We start from the raw sequence: 24,434 nt of genomic DNA, 5'->3' as shown, positions 1-24,434 counted from the left end.
AATGTTTAATTTGTTCTATTCTTGTGTCAAACACTGTGCTTTATGTCTGTCATCTCTCTTGATCGTTACAGCAATTCCATGGAATTTTAAAATTATTTTCATTGCAGATACTAAAACATGAACTTCAATTGAAAAAATGGAAAAATAGGTTAATACTCAAAAGAGCTACTGCAGAAGAATCCAATTTTCCTGAACAAAGTTCTTCTGAAGGCTCTCTTGTAGATGAGACTCTAAGATGTGACATTTCACTGTTACCTGAAAGAGCGATATTGCAGGTTTGTATGAATACACTATACATTATATACTATAATCTGCCAGGTGTGGTGGCATGTGCCTGTAATCCCAGCTACTTGGGAGGCTGAGACAGGAGAATTGCTTGAACCCAGGAGGCAGAGGTTGCAGTGAGCTGAGATGGTGCCATTGCACTCCAGCCTGGGCGACAATAGCAAAACTCCATCTCAAAAAAAAAAAAAAATATATATATATATATATATACACACACATACATATATATATATATATATGTACACATATAATCCTACTCTTGATATATTGCATTCAGTTAGAATAAGGTTATTTTTGCCCATTATTTCTTCCTTTACAAATTACCTGTTCCTATCTTGTCTGTTTTTACATTGTAATTCCTATAATTTTCTTACTGGTTTGTAATAGCTCTTTATATTGGCAATATTAGCCCTTTGGAATATATTTGGAGATTTTTTCCCCTACACTTGATGTTTGCTTTCAGTTTTGCTTGTGGAGTCTTTTGGTGACAGAATTTTTTTTTTTTTTTTTTTTTTGAGATGAAGTTTCACTCTTGTTGCCCAGGCTGGAGTGCAATGGCGCAATCTTGGCTCACTGCAACCTCCGCCTCCTGGGTTCAAGCGATTCTCCTGCCTCAGCCTCCAGTGTAGCTGGGATTACAGGTGCCCACCACTACACCCAGCTAAAATTTTTTCTATTTTTAGTAGAGATTGAGTTTCACCATATTGACCAGGCTGGTCTCGAACTTCTGACCTCAGGTGATCCACACACCTTGGCCTCCCAACGTGCTGGGATTACAGGCATGAACTACCGCGCCCGGCTGATGACAGAAATGTTAAATCTTTGTGTAATAAAGTCTGTCATCCTTGCCCTAATTATTTCTCTCTCTGTCTCTTTTTAACTTTTATTTTAGGTTCAGGGAGTACATGGAAAGGTTTGTTATATGTAGGTAAATCGCGTGTCATAGGAGTTTGGTGTACAGATTTATTTTGTCTCCCAGGTTATAAGCCTGGTATTCAATAGATACTTTTCTGATCCTCACCATCCTCCCACTCTCTACCGTCAAGTAGATCCTGGTGTCTGTTCCTTTCTTTGTGTCCATATGTACTCAGAAGTTTGGCTTCCACTTGTAAGTGAGAATGTGCAATATTTGGTTTTCTGTCCCTGTGTTAGTTTGCTTAGGATAATGGTCTCCAGCTCCATCCATGTTGCTGCAAAGGACATGATCTCATTCTTTTTTATGGCTGCATAGTATTTCAATGTATATATATATATATATATACACACACACCACATTTTAAAAAATCCAGTCTACTGTTGATGGATATTTAGGTTGATTTCATATCTTTGCTATTGTGAATAGTGCTGTGATGTCCATATGCATGAATGTGTCTTTATGGTAGAATGATTTATATTCCTTTGGGCATATACCCAATAATGGGATTGTTGGGTTGAATGGCAATTGTGTTTTATGTTCTTTGAGAAATCACCAAACTGCTTTCCACAATGGCTGAGCTAATTTACATTCCCACCAGCAGTGTGTAAGCATTGCCTTTCTCTGTAACCTTGCCAGTATCTGTTATTTTCTGATTTTTAAATAATAGCCATTCTAACTGGTGTGAGATTTACATTTCTCTAATGATTAGTGATGTTGAGCATTTTTTCATATGCTCATTGGTTGCGCACATGTCTTCTTTTGAGAAGTGTTTGTGTACTTTGCCCACTCTTTTAATGGTGTTGTTTTTTTCTTGTAAATTTAAGATCCTTATAGATTCTGGATATTAGACTTCGGTTGGTGTGTAGTTCACAAATTTTTTATCCCATTCTGTAGGTTGTCTGTTTATTCTGTTGATAGTTTCTTTTGCTGGTAGAAGCTCTTTTGTTTAATTAGGTCCCATTTGTTAATTTTTGTTTTTGTTGCAATTGCTTTTGGCATCTTCATTATGAAATTTTTGCCAAGTTCTATGCCCAGAATGGTATTTCCTAGGTTATCTTCCAGGGTTGTTATAGTTTTAAGTTTTACATTTAAGTCTTGAATCTATATTGAGTTGATTTTTGTATGTGGTGTAAGGAGGGGGTCCAGTTTCAATATTCCGCATATGGCTAGCCAGTTATCCCAGTATCATTTATTGAATGAAGAGTTATTTCCCTGTTGCTTGTTTTTCTTGATTGTGTAGATGTGCGGCATTATTTCTGGGCTCTGTTTGTCTATTATTTCTGGGCTCTGTCTGTTCCATTTGTCTATATTTCTGTTTTTGTAACAGAACCATGTTGTTTTGGTTACCATAGCCTTATAGTATAGTTTGAAGTTGGGTAATGTGATGTCTCCAGCATTGTTCTTTTCACTTAGGATTACCTTGGCTATTTGGGCCCTTTTGTGGTTCCATATGAATTTTAAAATAGTTTTTTTCTAATTCTGTGAAAAATGTCATTGGTAGTTTGATAGGAATAGCATTGAATCTGTAAATTGCTTTGGGCAGTATGGCCATTTTAACAATATTGATTCTTCCTATCCATGAGCATGGGTTGTTTATCCATTTGTTTGTGCCATCTGTGTTTTCTTTCAGTGTTTTTAAAATCTTGTTGTAGACGTCTTTCACCTCCTTGGTTATGGCTGGTTATAGCTGTATTCCTATTTATTTTATCCTTTTTTTTGTGGCTGCTGTGAATGAAATTGAATTCTTAATTTGGCTCTCAGTGTGGATACAGAGTCTCACTCTGTCACCCAGGCTGGAGTGCAGTGGTGTAACTTTGGCTTACTGCAACCTCTGCTTCCTGGGTTCAAGCGATTCTCATGCCTCATCCACCCAAATAGCTGGAATTACAGGCATGGGCCACCAAACCCAGCTAGTTTTTGTATTTTTAGTAGAGACAGGGTTTAGCTATGTTGGCTGGTCCGAACTCCTGGCCTCAAGTGATCTACCTGCCTCAGCCTCCCAAAGTGCTGGGATTACTGGCATGAGTCACGGTGCACAGCTAGTACAGTGATTTTGTATCCCAAAACTTTGTTGAAGTTGTTTGTCAGATTAAGTATCTTTTGGGCAGAGATTATGGGGTTTTCTAAGCATAGAATCATATTGTCTGCAAACAGGGAGTTTGACTTTCTGTCTTCCTTTGAGTGTCTTTTATTTCTTTCTATTGCCTGATTTCTCTAGCTAGGACGTCCAGTACTATGTTGAATAGGAGTGGTGAGAGAGGGCATCCTTGTCTTGTTCTGGTTTTCAAGGGAAATGCCTTCAGCTTTTGCCTGTTCAGTAGGATGTTGGCTGTGGGTTTTTCATAAATGGCTTTTATTATTTGAGGTATGTTCCTTCAGTGCCTAGTTTGTTGAGGGTTTTTAACATGAAGGGATGTTGAATTTTATTGAAAACCTTTTCTAAATCTATTGAGATGATTGTGTGGTTGTTTTTAGTTCTCTTTATGTGGTGTATCACATTTATTGATTTGTGTATGTTGAACCAACCTTGCATCTTAGGGATGATGCCTACTTGATCATGGTGGAAAAGCTTTTTGATGTGCTGCTGGGTTCGGTTTGCTAGTATTTTCTCGAGGATTTTTGCATCCATATTCATCAAGCATATTGGCCCGAAGTTTTCTTTTTTTGTTGTATCTCTGCTGGGTTTTGGTATCAGGATATTGATGGCCTCATAGAATGAGTTAGGGAGGCATTCCTCCTCCTCAGTTTTTAGAATAATTTCAATGAGAATGGTACCAGCTCTTCATTATACATCTGATAGAATTCAGCTGTGAATCCATCTGGTCATGGGCTTTTTCTGTTTGGTAGGCTTTTATTACTGATTAGATTTTTTTGTTTGAGACAGGGTCTTGCTCTGTCACCCAGGCTAGAGTGCAGTAGTGTGATCATGGCTCACTGCAGCCTCAACCTCCCAGACTCAAGCAGTCCTCCCACCTCAGCCTCCAAGTAGCTGGAACTACAGGCATGTGCCACTATGCCTGGCTAATTTTTGTATTTTTCTGGTATAGAAAGGCCACTATGCCTGGCCTTTTTACAATCTTACTGTCATGGCTTACTGATTCAATTTTGGAACTCAATATTAGTCTTTACAGGGATTTAATCTTCCTGGTTCACTCTTTGGAGGTTGTATGTTTCCAGGAATTTATCCATTTGTTTTAGGTGTAGAAGTGTTCATAATAATCTCTGAGGGTTTTTTGTATTTCTGGGGGGATCAGTGGTAATGCACCCTTTGCCATTTTTGATGGTGTTTATTTGGATCTTCTCTTTTTTTTTTTTTTAAATTAGTTTATCTACCAGTCTACCTTGTATTATTAATTCTTTCAAAGAAAAAGCTCCTGGATTTATTGATTTTCGTATGGTTTTTTGCCTCTTAATTTCCTTTAGTTCATCTCTGACTTTGGTTATTTTTTGTCTTCTGCTAGTCTTGGGGTTCTTGTTTCTCTAGTTCCTCTAGTTGTGATATTAGGTTGTTAATTTGAGATCTTTCTAACTTTTTGATGTGGGTGTTTAGTGCTATAAACTTCCCTCTTAACACTGCTTTGGCTGTGTCCCAGAAATTCTGATATCTTGTATCTTGTTTCTCATTAGTTTAAAAGAATTTCTTGATTTCTGCCTTAATTTCATTATTTATCCAAAAGCCATTTAGGAGCAGGTTTTTAATTTCCGTGTAATTGTATGCTTTTGATTGATAGTCTTAGCATTAATTTCTATATTTATTGCATTGTCTGAGAGCTTGGTTGGTATGATTTTGCTTTTGGGGAATATGGTGAGGATTTTTTTTTTTTTTTTTTTTTGAGACGGAGTCTCGCTCTGTCGCCCAGGCTGGAGTGCAGTGGCCGGATCTCAGCTCACTGCAAGCTCCGCCTCCCGGGTTCCCGCCATTCTCCTGCCTCAGCCTCCCGAGTAGCTGGGACTACAGGCGCCCACAACCGCGCCCGGCTAATTTTTTGTATTTTTAGTAGAGACGAGGTTTCACCGTGGTCTCGATCTCCTGACCTTGTGATCCGCCCGCCTCGGCCTCCCAAAGTGCTGGGATTACAGGCGTGAGCCACCGCGCCCGGCCGGTGAGGATTGTTTTATGCCCAGTATGTGCAGTTGATTTTAAGAGTATGGACCATGTGCAGATGTGAAAAATGTATGTTCTGTTATTTTCGGATGGAAAGTTCTGTAGATTTATATTAGGTCCATTTGGTCAAGCGTTGAGTTCAGGTCCTGAATATTTGTGTTATTTTTCTGCTTCGATGATCTGTTCAATACTGTCATTGGGGGTATTCAAAGGTCCCACTACTATTGTGTAGTTATCTAAGTCTCTTTGTAGGTCTGTAGGAACTGGCTTTATGAATCTGGGTTGGGCACATATATATTTAGGATAGATAGGTCTTCTTGTTGAATTGAGTCCTTTACCATTATTTAATGCCCTTCTTTATCTTTTCTTGATCTTTGTTGGTTTGAAGTCTGTTTTGCATGAAATTAAAATAGCAGCCCCTGCCTTTTTATGTTTTCTGTTTGCTTGGTAAATTTTTCTCCATCCCGTTACTTTAAGCCTATAGGTGTCACTGCATGGGTCTCTTTAAGACAGTATACCATTGGGTTTTGCTTTCTACTCTGTGCCTTTTAATTGGGGGCATTTAGCCCATTTACATTCAAGATTAGTATTGATCCATGTGGATTTGATCCCGTCATCATGTTGTTAGCTGGTTATTATGCAGACTTGTTTGTGTGGCTGCTTTAGAGTATCACTGGTCTATGTACTTAAGTGTGTTTTTATAGTGGCTGGTAATGGTCTTTCCTTTCCATAGTCAGTGCTTTCTTCAGGACCTCTTGTAAGGCATGTCTGTTGGTAACGAATTCCCTTAGCATTTGCTTGTCTGAAAAGTATCTTATTTCTCCTTTGTTTAGGAAACAGCTTGGCTGGATATGAAATTCATGGTTGAAAATTATGTTTTTTAAGAATGCTGGATATAGGCCCCCCAATCTCTTCTGGCTTGTAGGGTTTCTGCCGACAGGTCTGCTGTTAGCCTGATGGGGTTCCCTTAGCAGATGACCTGCCCTTTCTTTCTAGTTGCCTTTTTTTTTTTTTGAGTTGGAGTTTCGCTCTGTCACCCAGGCTGGAGTGTAGTGGCACAACCTTGGCTCACTGCAACCTCCACCTCCCGGGTTCAAGTGATTCTCCCGCCTTAGCCTCCTGAGTAGCTGGGATTACAGGCACGTGCCACCACGCCCGGCTAATTTTGTATTTTTAGTAGCGATGGAATTTCTCCATGTTGGTCAGGCTGGTCTCGAACTCCTGACCTCAGGTGATCCACCAGCCTTGGCCTCCCAAAGTGCTGGGATTACAGGCATGAGCCACTGCGTCTGGGCCTAGCTACCTTTTTTCTTTTCATTTTGACCTTGGAGAATCTGATGATTATGTGTCTTGGGATGGCCTTCTTTTGTAGCATTTTTCAGGGGTTCTCTGCATTTCCTGAATTTGAATGTTGGCCTCTCTGGCAAGATTGGGGAAATTTTCATGGACGATATCCTGGAATAATGTTTTCCAAGTTCCTCGGTTTCTCTCCCTCTCTTTTCTCTTTCAAGGACACCAGTGAGTCATAGATTTGGTCTGTTTACATAATCCCATATTTCTTGGATGTTTTGTTCATTATTCTTTATTGTTTTTTTCTTTATTTTCATCTGACTGAATTATTTAGGAGAGCCAGTTTTCGAGCTCTGAGATTCTTTCCTCAGCCTGGTTGATTCTGCTGTTAGTACTTACAAGTACTTTATTGTGTTTTTCAGCTCTATCCGATCAATTTCTTTCTTTCTTTTCTTTTCTTTCTTTTTTCTTTTTTTTTGAGACAGAGTCTCACTCTGTCTCCCAGGCTGGAATGCAGTAGTGCAATCTCGGCTTACTGTAGCCTCCACCTCCTGGGTTCAAGCGATTCTCCCACCTCAGCCTCCCGAGTAGCTGCTATTACAGGCATGTGCCACCAAACCCGGCTAATTTTTTGTATTTAGTAGAGATGAGGTTTTGCTATATTGACCAGGCTGGTCTCAAACTCCTGACCTCAGGTGATCAACCCACCTCGGCCTCCCAAAGTGCTGAGATTACAGATGTGAGCCACCACGCCTGGCCTGTTTCTTTCTTACAATGGCCATTTGGTCTACCACCTCCTGTATTGTTTCATTATACTCCTTAGACTTCTTCGATTGGGTTTTAACTATCTCCTGTATATTGATGATCTTCATTCCTGTCCTTATTCTGTATTCTACATCTGACATCTCACCCATTTCAGCGTGGTTAAGAATCATTGCTAGGGAACTAGGGCAATTGTTTGGAGGTAAGAAGACACTGGCTTTTTGAGTTGCCAGAGTTCTTACACTGGTTCTTTCTCATTTGTGTGGGCCGATATCTCTTTAATCTTTGAAACTGCTGTCCGTTGGATGGATTTGTTTGCTTTTTTCTTCTTTGATGCCCTTGGGGTTTGATTATAGAATAAGGTGGTCTTTTGACTGGCCTTGATTCTAGTATACTCCTGGATGTTGGAGGACACCCCACCTCTGATTACTCTCTCCATGCCCATGTTTCTTTTGTTGGGTGTTCTGTTCCACAGGGCTTAGTCAGGCAGGGGCTGCAGTTGGCATACAAGCTATATCCTTGCCAGATCAACCCTTGTCTTCTGTCTGTGTGCTTCCTGGGAAAACATGAGATTGCCGGGGAACACAGATTGTAGAGAGGAATGAAGCTGGGGACCAGCCTGTCTGGGCTCAGCATGGAACCAAGAGAACCACTGCAACATGGGAAAGAGTGAGTGGGTGAGCGCCCCCAGGGGGATTCATACTCTCCACAGGGACCTGTGCAAAACTGGGAATGGCAGAATCACCTTGGTTTCCCCCTAAACCCCCCTACCGCACTACAGACTGAGGTAGAATTCAGGCAGAAGTGGTACTGCTGGGTTGGAAGCTCTAGTGGGTGTGGCCCATCTGGCTATGAGAGGCAGGGGTGGATGGAGTTGGCCACCCTGCCATCCAGGTGTTTCCAGGGCAATAGGAGGCTGCACTTCTCAGCAAATTCAAGCAGAAGTAGGATTGCTGGTCTCTAGGCTGTAGCAGGCATGGCTTACCTGTCTGCTGGTGGTGGTGGTGGCTGGGGACGCTCACCCTGCCATCTGGGTATTTCCTGGGACAACAGGAAGCTCTGCCCTCTAGCTGAGTTCACATAGGAGTGGGAACACGGGTCCAAAACATCTAGCAGGCATTGTCTGCCTGGTTACCAGTGGCGGGAGTGGGTGGGGTTGCACACTCTGCTATCCAGGTATTTCCCGGGACAGCAAGAAGCTGTGCCCTGCATTCGAGTTCATATAGAAGCAGGGCCGCTGAGCTGGAAGCTCTGGTACCTGGTTACCAGTAGTGGGGTGGGTGGGGTCATGGGCTCTGCCTGCCATCCAGGTGTTTCCTGGACCAACAGGAAGCTATGCCATCTGGCTTAGTTCACACAGACGTGGGGCTGCTGGGCTGCAAGCTCTAGTAGGTATTGCCAGCCTGGCTACCAGTGGTGGGGGCAGGTGGGGACACCTGCCCTACTGTCCAGGTGTTTCCTAGGACAACAGGAGACTGCACCCCCCAGCTGAGTTCACACAAAAGTGGGACCACTGGGTTGCAAGCTCTAGCAAGTGTTGCCCACCGGGCTCCAAGTAGCAAAGGTGGGTTGAGTGGCTGGCTGAGAAGGGCTGAAGCAGGACTGCTGGGCTGGAAACTGGTGCCTAGCCCTGTCCAGCAAGGAGGGGTGGAGCAATTTTACTGCTTCCAGGTACTGCAACCGCAGCCTTTGTTGGGGCTGTAGTGCTGGTGCTGGTCTGCTCCAGGGCCCAAACCTTGTAGAGGTCCCCTTGCACTAAGGAGTTGCCCCTCAAAAATGTCTGACTGGCTTTCTGCCTCAGTCTAAAGTGTGGTAGCAGGGTGTTGGGGGAAGCCGGGGGGATTCTCCCATTCCCAGTCTTGCACAAGTCCTTGTAAACAGTGTGAATCCCCCTGGGGGCTCTCACCCACTCACCCTTTCTCATGTTGTAGTGGTTCTCCTGACTCCATGCTGAGCCCAGACAGGCTGGTCCCCAGCTTCATTCCTCTCTGCAATCTGTGTTCCCCTGCTGCCTTGATGGATCGAATGTTGTTTCTCAGATGGTTGGCCTGCAGGGTCAGTGTTCACTAGCCCTTTTGTTTTCTGTGAGATTGGTGTACATGAGCTGTTTCTAATTTGCCATCTTGGCCCCTCACCTATTTGTCTTTTTGAATGTCATATTAGTATGTCATTCTTAGTTGTTTTTCTAAGCCATATCACACTCCTTCCTACACTCACGCAGCTATCTTTTTTTTTTTTTTCCTGTGAACTCCTGTGCCTCTGACTGCTAATGTTCCTTTTTTAATCAGTGGCTGCTCTAGGATTTACGATATGCATTTTAGATAGCATGGACTATCTTCAAATAATGTTATGCCACTTTACATTAAAGGACCTAACAAGATTATGCTTTTATTTTCTCCCTCCTGTGCGTTGTGCTATTATTGTCATTTATTTTGCTTTTATAGATTTATAAACTCTACAATATAATTTATTTTTGCTTTAAATAGTCAATTATAGGCCAGGCGCGGTGGCTCACACCTGTAATTCCAGCACTTTGGGAGGCTGAGGCGGGCAGATCACCTGAGGTCAGGAGTTTGAGACAAGCCTGCCCAACATGGTGAAACCCTGTCTCTACTAAAAATACAAAAATTAGCTGGGCATGTTGGTGTGTACCTATAGTCCTGGCTACTTGGGAGGCTCAGGCAAGAGAATCTCTTGAACCCTGGAGGCGGAGGTTGCAGTGAGCCGAGATCGCACCACTGCACTCTAGCCTGGATTACAGAGTGAGTCTCTATCTCACAAAAGAAAAAAAAATAGTCAATTACATTTTATCCAGCATACATTTTTCTGTTTTTAGCAATCTCAAACTTATAGGAAAGTTGCAAACACAGTACAAAGAACATTTTTCCTGAATAATTTGAGAGTAAGTTGCCGACATGATGCCTCATCAACCATGAATATTATTGATGTATTTCCTATAAACAGGGCATGCTTTTACAGTTGACAATCAAAATCCTCCCAATTCAGGTTTCTTCAGTTGTCCCAAAATGTTCTAGCAAAAGGACCCTGTCCAGTTCATATGTTGCATTTGGTTGTCATGTCTCCTTGGCCTCCTTCAGTTTGGAATAGTTCCCCAATCTTTCTTTAATTTTCCTAACCTTGACATAAAGATTAGGGATGTTTTATTGTAGAATGTCTCTCAATTTGGACTTGTTTTATGTATAATATCTGCATGAGTAGACTACTGTTAGGTGTTTTTGTTAGAAAGATCATAGACATGGTCTCATGACATCATCTCAGTGGCACAGGACTTGGATTTGGGCTGTTCACTTCTTCTTGGGCTCCATCTATCACCTGCCTTGGGCTCCAATACCCCACAATAAATCATGCCTCCTCAATTTGCCTTCGTTTTCCCACTTGGGCTCTGATATTTCACTCTAGGCCATTCCTCCTTGGAGACACCCTCCTCACTTTTCTTGAGCTCCAAACTCTGAGCCAGGATGGCCCACTGATTGGATACCCTCCTTTCCACACTTGTTCTGATATACCTGCCCTGGGCCACTTTAGCTCCTCCCATACCCTTCATCTGGCATGGATGCCTACTCTGCTTGGCCCAACCTAATGACTTTAAGATTGAACTGTATGGGAAGGAGAAAGGAAAAGGGTAACAGAAGGGATTCAATTATTTTTTAGTGAAATTAAAACCCCAGAAAAACATATTTTATATTTCTCCACAAATTGTTCATTTTTGGTACTCTTTCTTTTTCTTTAGATCTGAGTTTTCATCTGGAGCTATTTTTCTTCAACATAAAGAACCTCCTTTAATATTTCTTGAAGCTCAAGTCTGTTATTGCTAGGTTTTCTCAGTTTCATTTTTCTGAAAAAGCATTTTGCCTTTATTTATAGAATTCTAGGCTGACAGGTTTTTTTTTTAAGTTTATTCATTCTATTTTAAGATACACTTCCATCATCCTCTGACTAGCATTGCTTTAAATTGGTTGGGGGCTAAATTTTTTTTCTGCTTTTGTAAGTAATGTGTCTTTTTTTCTTGTTGCTTTTAAGATTTCTGTCTTTATCATTGAGTTTTCAGCAGTTTGATTATGATGTGCCTTTATGTGATTTTCTTTATGCTTGTCCTATTTGGAGTTCATTGAGCTTCTTGGATCTGTGGGTTCATATTTTTAGCAAATTTAGAAAGTTTTCAGCCATTATTTCTTCAGCTATTTTTCTGTCTCCTTCCTCTTTTTGGGGACTCCAGTTATACAAATATTACATAACTTAGATAACTTAGTATTGTCCCATAGGTCATTGAGTTTCTGTTCATTTTTTGTTAGCCTTGTTTTTCTTTCTGTGCTTCATTTTGAATAGTGGTTATTGCTACTTCTTTAAGTTTAGTAATTTTTTAATGCAAGTGTCTGATACACTATTAGACTCTTCCAGTGAACTTTTAAATTACAGATATTGTATTCATCTCTTGAAGTTTCCTTTGGTTCATTTTTAAAATCCCACTTCCCTTCTTTTTAAGTTCATTTTTTTTCTTTATATCCTTGAACATTTTTATAATAGGTGTTTTAAAGAATCTGTTTACTAGTTCTGTTATCCTTGCAACTTCTCTGTGTTTCTATTTTTGGTTTCTCTCTTAGTTATGTGTCGTGTTTTCCTGCTTCTTTACAAATCTAGTATTTTTTTATTATATGTTGGATAATCTTATAGGTTATATTGTTGAGTGTCTAAATGTTGTCTTTCTTTGAAGAGAGTTGAATTTTGTTCTGATAGTCAATTTACTTGAAGATAAGTTTAATCTTTTCCATTTATATTTAAGCATTTTAAGGGAAAATCTAGAGTAACTTTCACGCTAAGGCTAGTTTATCTCTATCATGTGACATTTCTGGGTCTTTATTGAATGTCCCAAGTATTCAATGACACATCTCCAGTTTGGTTTGTTTTAACTTATAAATTTCTCAATCCTGTATGAACTGTACTAGTGACTCAGCTTACAGGTCCCTGGTATATGTTTTGTCCCTGGTAGATATTTTTTGTTCAGCTTCATGGTATCTCACTCTGTGCATACACAGCTTCGAATACAGTCAAAGACTCAAGAAGATCCATATGCGTATTTCTCAAGCTCTCATTCTGTGTAGCTCCCACTTTTCTGCCCTAAAATTCATTCCAGCCGCCTCAACAAACTTGAACTCCGAGATCTGTCTTCTTGGCTTAGTGAGACTATCTGGCATCCTTTCTTTCTTTCTTTTTTTTTTTTAAATTATACTTTAAGTTTTAGGGTACATGTGCACATCTGGCATCCTTTCTACCGTAAGTAGCTAATATACGTCCCCAAGTAGTAAACCTGGGCTATCATGGATCTTGTGTCATTTTTTTCCCCTTCTTTTGGAGATCACAATACTGTGCTGCCTTGTTATCCAACATCTAAAAGCAGTTGTTTCATATATTTTTTCCATTTTTTATATTTTATGTTGGGAAAGATGGCCTAGTACCAGTTACCTTGTAGGTGACTGTCTATAGTTTTCTGAACTTGCATGGTAGCCAACTTCAGCCATAATGGTTTCTGATTGTCCTTCTATGGGTTTCTTCTTCTTTTTTTTTTTTTTTTTTTTCCAGTTTCTTACAGAGTTTGTCTAAACTCTTATTCTGAACTGAATGTTGTGTCCCTTCAAAATTCACATGTTGAATTCCTAGTCCTCATTGTATTATATTTGAAGACAGGGCCTGTGGAGAGTTGATAAAAAATTCAATGAGGTTAAAAGGGTGGGTCTCTAATCCAATAGAACTGGTGCCTTTTTTAGAAGAGAGACACCAGAGCTCTCTCTGCGCCATATGAGGATGCAATGAGAAGGTGGCTTTCTGCAAATCAAGAAGAGGGCCCACAGCAAGAAATGAATTGACCAGTTTCTTTATTTTGGACTTCATAGCTTCCAGAACTGCGAGATATATTTCTTTTGATTAAGCAATCCAGTTTGTGGTGTTTTTTTTTTTTTTTTTTTAATGGCAGCCTAAGCAGACTAAAACAACTCTTTAATTTTCATCATGCTAAATCCCCCACTTCACTGCTCTTTGCCTTTACTTTCCATCCTTCTTCACTGAGAAAATATATGCCATCAGGTAGGAACTCCTTCAGCTTGCTTTCTTACCTCCTTCCTCAATCCTGTTTTTCTGATCTCCCTACCCTGTTTTCAGATGTACTTTCATCTGTACCTACTTTTGCTTCCTTTTCTGTTCTCAAGAAATTTTGCCTATATAATGTGTGGTATTTATATCAGATGCTTTTATTTAATTTCTGCCATAGGTAGAGATATTATTTACTTTTGGGCCATTATTAATATCAGTTCTGAGTAAATGAATTGTGGTTGACAGAAAGCTGTATAATTAACTTTAAATACAAGATTATTTGTCAATATAATTTTTGTTGCCTCTTAAGCAAGGTACTCAATTGTCGACCCATACTGAATCATACCTGGAGGTCTAGGACTATGTTCCTTGATTTACAGGCCTATGTAAAATATTTAGCAATTAAGTGAATATATCATAAGATTTAAGAAGTTAGCAAGTTATTTGAAGGAGTAACATCTCCAAACTGGCAGAGTAGAACCAATCTGGCTTCACTCTGCCCCTCAGAAAATGAGCACCAGGATTATCACCATCAGTATCCCAGAACTCAAGTCTGAGGCTGAGTTGATCCCTGGGTATACAAAGAAATGAAAAACTCTCAGCAGACAGTAAGAGAAATGGACTTCTCTGTGATGCACTCCTCTGATTTACAAGGGACCATGCAGAAAATTCCTCCGCAACTCAATTTCCACACTGGAAAAAGTGAAATTGAGGTAGCCAGCCAGCCTTCCCACTATCTTGAGTTTCTTTGCAGGAAAACTGTTCTTGTGAAGGAACAAGAAGCATAGTGAGTGCCTGTAGGGAGAAAAACCCCTGAGAGCAGTTAGAGACAAAGAGCAACCTCAGCCCTTGAAATTCTGCTCTTTATCTTAGCCAAAGGAGACACTAAGTCAGAGTGGCTGTTCAGCAGCACCATGCTCTAAGAGGCACACTGCATGGGTCCTCTGGGCACAAACCTCTAGCCAGTGTTCTTCTCACACAGTTGGAGTGTTCCCTCTGGGGCCTCCTCCACAAACCTATGATGGGCAACACTCTGAACGTTTGTGAGAACTGAGGCAAACCTGGATGGACTTACAGCACTATCTAGTGCTGAAAAGCAGGTAGCAATCTAGCATTAATGGAACTCAACAGGCAAACTGCAAAGAACCTCCAAGCAAACATATCTTAGAAAAAGCAAAACAAGCCAGACAGCAAAGACTGAAATAAATTACTAATTCTTCAGTGCCAAGCCACAGATACACATTCATAAAAACAGCAAACAGGGAACCATGATCTTCCCAAACAGACAAAGCAGGGAGCTAGTGATTAATATTAATAAGATGGTAATGTGTGAGTTTTCACACTGAGAATTCAAAATAACAGTTCTAAGAAAACTCAGTGACCTCCAAGATAACACACAAAAGCAGTTTATAAATTTATCAGATAAATTTAACAAGGATATTAAAAATTTTTTAGTGTTTTAAAAACTCAAACAGAAGAGATGGGCATGGTGGCTCAGGCCTGTAATCCCAGCACTTTAGGAGGCCAAGGTGGGTGGATTACCTTAGGTCAGAAGTTTGAGACCAGCCTGGCCAACATGGTAAAACCCCATCTCTACTAAATAAAAAAAATAGCCAGGTGTTACACACGCCTGTAATCCCAGCTACTTAGGAGGCTGAGGTACAAGAATCACTTGGACCCAGGAGGTGGAGGTTGCAGTGAGCCGAGATTGTGCCACTGCATTCCAGTCTGGGCCACAGAGTGAGACTGTCTCAAAACAAACAAAAATGGCCAGATGCAGGGACTTATGCCTGTAATCCCAGCACTTTGGGAGGCCGAGGCGGGCGGATCACAAGGTCAAGAGTTTGAGACCAGCCTCACCAACATGGTGAAACCCTGTCTCTACTAAAAATAGAAAAATTAGCCAGGTATGGTGGTGTGTACCTTTAATCCCAGCTACTCAGGAGGCTGAGGCAGGAGAATTGCTTGAACCCAGGAGGCAGAGGTTGCAGTGAGCCAAGATCACACCACTGCACTCCAGCCTGGGCAACAGAGTGAGACTCCATCTCAAAAAAAAAAAAAACCCTAAAACAACAACAACAACAACAACAACAACTACACTTAAACAGAAATCCTGGAACTGCGAAATGCATTTGCTGCACTAAAAACTTCATTAGAAGCTCTCAATAGCAGAATGGATCAAGCAGAGAAAAGAATCAGTGATTTCAAAGACAGGCAATGTGAAAATATGCAAAGGAGAAAAAAGAAAAAGAATGAAAAGGAATGAAGAATGCCTACAAGATATAGAGAATAACCTTTAAAGAGCAAATCTAAGAGCGGTTGGCATTCAAAGGGAGTTGGGAAAGAGCAACGGTTAGAAAGATTATTTAAAGAAATCATAACAGAAAACTTTTCAAACCTAGAGGAAGATATAAATATCCAAGTGAGGAAGGTCAGAGATCACCAAATAGATTCAACCCAATTACCCAATTAAGACTACCCCAAGGCATGTAATAAACTCATAAAGGTCAAGGTCAAAGAGGATTGTAAAAGCAGCAAGAAAAAAGAAGGAAATAACACATAAAGGAGGTCTGATTTGTCTGGAAACAGCAAACAGTGGAAACCTTGTAGACCAGGAGGGAGTGGCACAACATATTCAAATTGCTGAAGGAAAAAACTGCTAAATGAGAATACTGCATTCAACAAAAGCTTTCTTTCAAACCTGTAGGAGAGATAGTCTTTCCCAAACAAAAGCTTAGAGAATTCATTGACACCAAAGGCTTCTTAACAGGAAATGCTAAAGGAAGTTCTTCAATCTGAAAGAAAAGGACACGAATGTGCAAAAAGAAAACAGTTGAAGGTATAGAACTCACTGGCAAAAGTAAGTATTCAGACAAATTCAAAATCTTCTAATACTGTGTCATGGTGTGTAATCCACTCATCTCTAGTATGAAGCCTAAAAAATCTATTGAAAATAATAACTATAGCAACTTGTTAAGATATAGACAACATAAAAATACGTGAATTCAGACAATAAAAAGTCAAAATATGTGGTAGATTGAGTTAAGGTGTAGGGTTTTAAAGTTTTTCCTTTGTTTGTGATCAAAGTTCAGTTGTAATCTGTTTAAAATAACTTGCTATTTCTATAAGATGTTTTTGGTAATTCTCATTGTAACTACAAAACTAAAACCTATAATAGATACACTAAAAATAAATAAATAGATACACTAAAAAAGGAAGAAAGGAGAGACCAGTTTGGCCAACAGAGCAAGACTCTGACTCTATTTTTTCAATTAAAAAAAGTTGAATGAATTTTTTAAAAAAATAAAAAACCAAAGTTGCTTTTGTTGTTTATTTCTAGTTTTATTCCATTGTGATCAGAAAAGATACTTGATACAATGTCAACTTTTTGAATTTGTTGAGACTTGATTTATGTCCTAATTTATGGTCTATCCTGGAGAATGCTTCACATGCTAGAGAAAACATTGTATATTCTCCAGTAGTGAGATGAAATGTTCTGTAAATGTCAGTTAGGTCCATTGGTCTAGGGCGTAATACACTCCAATGTTGCTTTGTTGGATTTTCTGTCTGCATGATTTGTCCATCACTGATCTATTAATGTTTGCTTTACATATTTGAGTGTTCCAATATTGGGTGCATATATATTTACAATTGTTATATCTTCTTACTGAGTTGATTCCTTTATCATTATAGAGTGACCTTCTTTGTCACTTTTTACAGTCTTTGACTTGAATCTATTATATCTGATATAAGCATAGCTACTCCTGCTCTTTTTTGGTTTCCAATTACTTGATATATTGTTTCGTTGTTGCTGTTGTTTTTGGACAGGGTCTCACTCTGTTACCCAGGCTGGAGTGCAGTGGCACGATCATGGCTCACTGAAGCCTCAACCTCCTGGGATAAAGCAATCCTCCCATGTCAACCTCCTGAGTAGCTGGGACTATAGGCACATCCCACCACACCCAGTTACTTTTTTGTTGTTGTTTTTTTTGGTATTTTTTTTTTTGTAGAGGCAAGGTTTCACCATGTTGCCCAGGCTGGTCTCAAACTCCCAGGTTCAAGTGATCCACCTGCCTCAGCATCCCAAAGTGCTAGGGTTACAGGCTTGAGCCACAATGCCTGGACTGGAATATCTTTTCCTATCACTTCACCTTCAGTCTATATGTGCCTATATGTGAAATGGGTTTCTTGTAGGCAGTATATATCTGGGTCTTTAAAACAAAAATCTATTTGCCACTCATTGTCTTTTAATTGGAGAATTTAGTCCATTTATATTAAATGTTATTATTGATAGGTGTGATGGTTAATATTAGGTGTCAACTTGACTGGATTGAGGGATGCCTAGATGACTGGTAAACTATTGTTTCTGATTGTGTTTGTGAGGGTGTTGTCAGGGGAGATTTTTGATTCAGTGGACTGGGTGAGGAAGACCCACCCTCATTGTGGGCCCCATCCTATTGGCTGCCAGCACAGCTAGAACAAAGCAGGCAGAAGGAGGTGGGATAAATTTGCTTGCTGCATCTTGTGGTTCTCTTTTTTCTTCCCTGCTGGACACTTGCTTCCTCTCTTCCTGCCCTTGGACATCAGACTCCAGGTTCTTTGGCCTTTGGACTTTCACCAGTGGCTTCCTGGGGGCTCTTGGGCTTTTGGCCACAGACTGAAGGCTGTAATGTCAGATCCCCTAGTTTTGAGGCTTGTGGACTTGAACTGAGCCACTATTAGCTTCTCTCTTTCCCCAGCTTGCAGATAGCCTATTGTGGGACTTCACTTTGTAATCATGAGAGCCAATTCTCCCTAATAAACTCCCTTTTATATATCCATATATTCTATTGGTTCTGTCCCACTGGAGAGCCCTAACTAATACAATAGGTAAGGACTGACTACTGCCATTCTGTTACTTGTCTTCTGGTTGTTTTGAAATTCCTCTCCTTTCTTCCTTTTTTACTGTCTTCCTTCATGCTTTTTCTGAATACTTACTTTTCTCTGGTGGTAATGTTTTAATTCATTGCTCTTTATTTTTAGTGTTAGCAATCCTCCTGCTTTGGCCTTTCAAAGTGTTGGGATTGGATTACAGGTGTGAGCCGCCATGCCCAGCCTAAACATGACTTTGGAAACTATACAAACACATGGATATTAATAACATACTCCTGAGTAATTAATAGGTCAGTGAAGAAATTAAGATGAAAATTTTTAAATATCTTAAGTTAAAAAATGAAAATAAAAACACACCAAAACAACATACCAAAATCTATGGGATACAGCAAAATCAGAACTAAGAGGAAAGTTTATAGCAATAAATGCCTATATCAAAAAATAGAAGCATTTTAAATAATGATGCACCTCAAGAAACTAGAAAAGAAGAACAAACCAAACCCCAAATTAGTAAAAGACAGGAAATAATAAAGATCAGGGCAGAAATAAATTAAGACTGAAAAAATGCAAATGATCAACACAACAGAAAGTTGTTTTTTTGAAAAGGTAAAAATGGACAAAACTTTAGTTAGACTAAGAAAAAAAGAAGACTCAAATAAAATCAGAGACAAAACATGAGACATTGCAACTGATACCATAGAAATACCAAGGATCATTAGAGACTATTGTGAACATCTGTGCAAACAAATTGCAAAACATAGAAGAAATGGTTACATTCCTAGATACATGCAGCCTATCAAGATTGAACCATGAAGAAATAGAAAGCCCAAACAGACCCATAGCAAGTAATGAGATTAAAGCAGTAATATAAAGTGACCCATTAAAGGAAAGCCAGATCTGATGGCTTCACTGCTGACTTCTACCAAATATTTAAAGAATAGTTAATACCAATTCCATTGAAACTATTCCAAGAAATTGAAGAGAAGGGAATATTTTCAAACTTACTCTATGAGGCCAGCATTACCCTGATACCAGAACCAGACAAGGACACAACATAAGAAGAAAACCACAGGCTAATATCCTTGATTAGCATAGATGGAAAAATCTTCAACAAAATACTAGCAAATGGAATACAACAACATGGCAAAAATTATCATTCTCCATGATCAAGTGGAATTCATCCCAGGGATGCAAAGATGGTTCAACATACACAAATAAATAAACATGATACATCTCGTTAACAAAATCAAAGACAACCGTATGATCATTTCAATAGATGCTGAAAAAGCATTTAATAAAATTCAACATGCTTTTATGATTTAAAAAAAAAAAAAACCCTCAACAAAGTGGGTATAAAAGGGGCCAGGCGTGATGGCTCATGCCTGTAATCCCAGCACTTTGGGAGGCCAAGGCGGGTGGATCATGAGGTCAGGAGATTGAGACCATCCTGGCTAACATGGTGAAACCCCGTCTCCACTAAAATTACAAAAAATTAGCTGGTCGTGGTGGCAGGCACCTGTAGTCCCAGCTACTTGGGAGGCTGAGGCAGGAGAATGGCGTGAACCCATGAGGCGGAGTTTGCAGTGAGCTGAGATTGTACCACTGCACTCTAGCCTGGGCGACAGAGCGAGACTCCGTCTCAGGAAAAAAAAAAAAAAAAAGTGGGTATAGAAGAAATAAACCTGAAAAAATAAAGACTGTATATGGTGAACCCACAACCAACATCATACTGAATGAAGAAAAATTGAAAGCCTTTCCTCTAAGATAAGCAATAAGGCAAGGATGCTCACTTTCACCACCTTTATTCAACATAGTAGCCAGAGTCCTAGCCAGAGCAATTACACGAAAGAAAGAAAGGGTATCCACATTGGGAACGAGGAAGTCAAATTATTCTTGTTCATAGAGGACATGATATTATATTTTTAATTTTAATTATTATTATTATTATTTTCTTTGTAGAGATGGAGTTTTGTCATGTCGCCCAAGCCGGTCTCGAACTCTTGGGCTCAAACAATTCTCCTGCCTCAGCCTCCCAAAATGCTGGGATTACAGGCAGGAACCACTGCGCCCAACCTAATATTGTATTTAGAAAAACATAAAGACTCCACCAAAAAACTGTTAGAACTGATAATCAAATTCAGTAAAGTTGCAGGATAAAAAAATCAGCATATTAAAATCAGTAGCATTTATATATGCCAACGGCAAGTAATTTTGAAAAGAAATCAAGAAAGCAATCCCATTTACAATAGTTGCAAAAAATATAAAATATCTATGAATAAATTTAACCAAAGAAGTGAAAGATCACTAGAAGGAAGACTGAAACACTGATGAAAGAAGTTGAAGAGAACACACAAAAAATGGAAAGATAGCCCATGCTCATGGATTAGAAAACAATCAACAAAGTGAAGAGGCCACCAACGGAATAGGAGAAAATATTTGCAAACTGCCCATCTGAAAAGAGATTAATAACTCAAATATATAAGGAACTTATTAGCAAAGAGAACAAATAATTTTATTTTGAAATAGGCAAAAGATCTGAATAGACATTTCTCAAAAAATGACATACAAATGGCCAAAAAGTATATGAAAACATGTTCAACATCACGAATCATCAGGGAAATGCATACCAAAAGCACAATGAGATATCATCTGTTATCAAAAATACAAAAAATAACATGCTTATTAGGATGCAGAGAAAGGGGAACATTCATACACTGTTGGTGGGAGTGTAAATTAGTACAGTGATATGGAAGACAACGTGGAGGTTCCTAACAAAACTGAAAATAGAACTACCGTATGATCCAGCAATCTCACTGCTGAGTATAAATCCAAAAGAAAGAAAATCAGCATACCAAAGATATCTCACTCCCATGTTTATTGCAGCACTATTTACAATGACCAAGAGTATCTGTCACCCTAAGTGTTCATCAGTAGGTGAATGGATAAAGAAAATGTGGTATATGTACACAGTGGAATATGATTAGGCATAAAAAGAAGGAAATTCTGTCATTTGCAGCAATATGGATGGAACTGAAGGTCATGTTAAGTGAAATAAGCCAGGCACAGAAAGACAAATATCACATGTTATCACTCATTGTGGGAGCTAAAAAAGTGGATCTCATGGAGGTGGAGGATATATTGGTGGTTACCAGAGTCTGGGAAAGGTAGGGAGTATGGGGGGATAGAGAGTGGTTAGTTAATGGGAACAAGAATACAGTTAGATAGAAAGAATAAGAATTAGTGTTTGATAGTAAAGTTGGGTGACTATAGTTAATAATTTATTGTATATTTTAAAATAGCTAGAAGAGGCTGGGCGCGGTGGCTCACGCCTGTAATCCCAGCACTTTGGGAGGCCGAGGCAGGCGGATCACAAGGTCAGGAGATCGAGACCACGGTGAAACCCCGTCTCTACTAAAAAATACAAAAAATTAGCCGGGCGCGGTGGCGGGCGCCTGTAGTCCCAGCTACTCAGGAGGCTGAGGCAGGAGAATGGCGTGAACCCGGGAGGCGGAGCTTGCAGTGAGCTGAGATCGCGCCACTGCACTCCGACAGAGCAAGACTCTCTCCAAAAAAAAAAAAAAAAAAAAAGCTAGAAGAGAAGAATTGGAGTCTTCCCATAAAAAGGTAAATGTTGGAGGTGATTAATATCCCAGTTACCCTGATTTGATCATTACACATTCTATGCATGTATTAAAATATCACATGTACCCTCAAAATATGTACAACTATTATGTATCAATTTTAAAAAAGAAATTACTTCCTGGTGTTCTAATCCAATGTTAAGAAAGATGGTGCAAATCTATAATAAAAGCATGAATGTTTTCCTCAGGCCATTCATTTTGTATCTGAAAGTCAAATCTCTAAGCAGTTATTGATGAATAGACAAAAATGGCAAGCTTTCAATAACTATAAAAATATTCTAGTGCTGGTTGGACAGAAGAATAAAGGGATAAGGTTTTGGAAAATCTTAAGGCTTCATGTTTTTTATGAACACATCATCTTTCTTTTCATGGATCTCTCGGTCTAGTTATTCTCAAATATATCAGTGAGCACTGTCTTCAACTACCAATGTAAGAAAATATAACCAATGGTAAGACTTAAAGAAATAAGGGCTATTTGTTTCATATTACACAATGTGCAGAGAAAGGCAGTCCAAGGCTGGTCATCCACAACCAATGAAAATGAAGTCTTGTTAGTCCACAGTCCTTAGGATATTCTTGCTTGTCTTATGATTGCAATATGTCTGCTCCACCTCCAGCCTCATGTTCATTTACGAAGCCAGAGAGGGGAAAAAGCACAGTGGTAAAGGCAAGATGTTTGTTGATTTGTTTAGAGGAAATCCAAAGTTTCCCCAAATTCCCACAGTTGAGAATTTCATTGATGTGTTTTAGGTTAGAACTTTGTCACAAGGCCATGTTAAACTGCTAGGGAGGAGAGGACTTTGGGTGGAGTTTGAATGAGGTAATCGGTATAGTCTGTCTCACTGAATGTGGATTTGAACTGCCTGTCATCAGTATTTAAAAGGGAATTTTTCCTTGCCAGAAAAGATGTTGTTTGAGTTGCAGTAAAAAGGCAAAACAACAACAAAGGAACAATCACAGCAGATAAGAAGTAAGCAAGTGTTTGATAAGTCATTATATCAGTGCTGCAAAGGAACTCTGGTCTAATGCTCTTTCCTATCCCAGACCCCTGTGGTGAATAACTCAGAGACCAAAAAAGCCAACTACTGAAGAACCACAGCACCCACAGTCAGCAAATCATTTCATAATGGGATCCAGGGCCTAGAAAAGCTTGTATGTGGAAACAGCAACCATTGTGACAAACTATGAACTTACATATTTTCAGCAATCTTTTAGTTTGACAATATATTGATTAAAAGTCCAGGCTCACGACTCAGAGAGAACTGGGTTTATATCCAGTCTCAACTATTTACTAGCAAGATGACCTTGGGCAATTTCAGCCCTCTTGGCCTTTGATCTTTAAAACTACCTCACCCCCATTTTCCTACCAAACCCTAAACTAATAAAGAGTTTGGATTAATGTTAAGTTTTAGGTTCACTTTGGGAAAACCATTTCAGAATACGGGAAATGTGTAGAATTGCTGGGGAATGTTGCTCAGGACAGTGGAAATCATTGCCAGTTTTTGCATTTTATATATATATATTTTTTATTTTATTTTATTTTTATTATACTTTAAGTTCTAGGGTACATGTGCATAACGTGCAGGTTTGTTACATATGTATACTTGTGCCATGTTGGTGTGCTGCACCCATCAACTCGTCAGCACCCATCAACTCGTCATTTATATCAGGTATAACTCCCAATGCAATCCCTCCCCCCTCCCCCCTCCCCATGATAGGCCCCGGTGTGTGATGTTCCCCTTCCCGAGTCCAAGTGATCTCATTGTTCCCACCTATGAGCAAGAACATGCGGTGTTTGGTTTTCTGTTCTTGTGATAGTTTGCTAAGAATGATGGTTTCCAGCTGCATCCATGTCCCTACAAAGGACACAAACTCATCCTTTTTTATGGCTGCATAGTATTCCATGGTGTATATGTGCCACATTTTCTTTCCTTTTTTTTTTTTTTTGAGACACAGTCTCGCTCTGTTGCCCAGGCTGGAGTGCAGTGGCCGAATCTCAGCTCACTGCAAGCTCCGCCTCCTGGGTTCACGCCATTCTCCTGCCTCAGCCTCCCGAGTAGCTGGGACTACAGGCGCCCGCCACCTCGCCCAGCTAGTTTTTTATATTTTTTTTAGTAGAGACGGGGTTTCACCATGTTAGCCAGGATGGTCTTGATCTCCTGACCTCATGATCCGCCCGTCTCGGCCTCCCAAAGTGCTGGGATTACAGGCTTGAGCCACCGCGCCTGGCACATTTTCTTAATCCAGTCTGTCACTGATGGACATTTGGGTTGATTCCAAGTCTTTGCTATTGTGAATAGTGCCGCAATAAACATACATGTGCATGTGTCTTTATAGCAGCATGATTTATAATCCTTTGGGTATATACCCAGCAATGGGATGGCTGGGTCATATGGTACATCTAGTTCTAGATCTTTGAGGAATCGCCATACTGTTTTCCATAATGGTTGAACTAGTT

The 24,434-nt window shown here is 39.8% G+C and overlaps 1 protein-coding gene across 5 annotated transcripts in view; it reads left to right on the top strand.

Moving 5' to 3' along the window:
• FBXL13 (F-box and leucine rich repeat protein 13) overlaps positions 1-24,434 on the top strand; it is a 273,539-nt gene that overhangs the window by 50,232 nt on the left and 198,873 nt on the right. For all 5 annotated transcript variants that reach the window (XR_003118472.1, XM_025378209.1, XM_025378208.1 and 2 more), the window contains one exon: positions 108-275. Coding sequence is in view for 4 of the 5 variants with exons in the window: in XM_025378209.1 (XP_025233994.1) it covers positions 108-275 (168 nt within the window). In the remaining variant the exon portion in view is untranslated. The remainder of the gene's footprint in view (positions 1-107; positions 276-24,434) is intronic.

Source organism: Theropithecus gelada, chromosome 3 (genome assembly GCF_003255815.1).
Source record: "Theropithecus gelada isolate Dixy chromosome 3, Tgel_1.0, whole genome shotgun sequence".
Taxonomy (NCBI): domain Eukaryota; kingdom Metazoa; phylum Chordata; class Mammalia; order Primates; family Cercopithecidae; genus Theropithecus; species Theropithecus gelada.
Note: the sequence above shows the minus strand (reverse complement) of the source record. Positions and strands in the feature narration are given on the sequence as shown.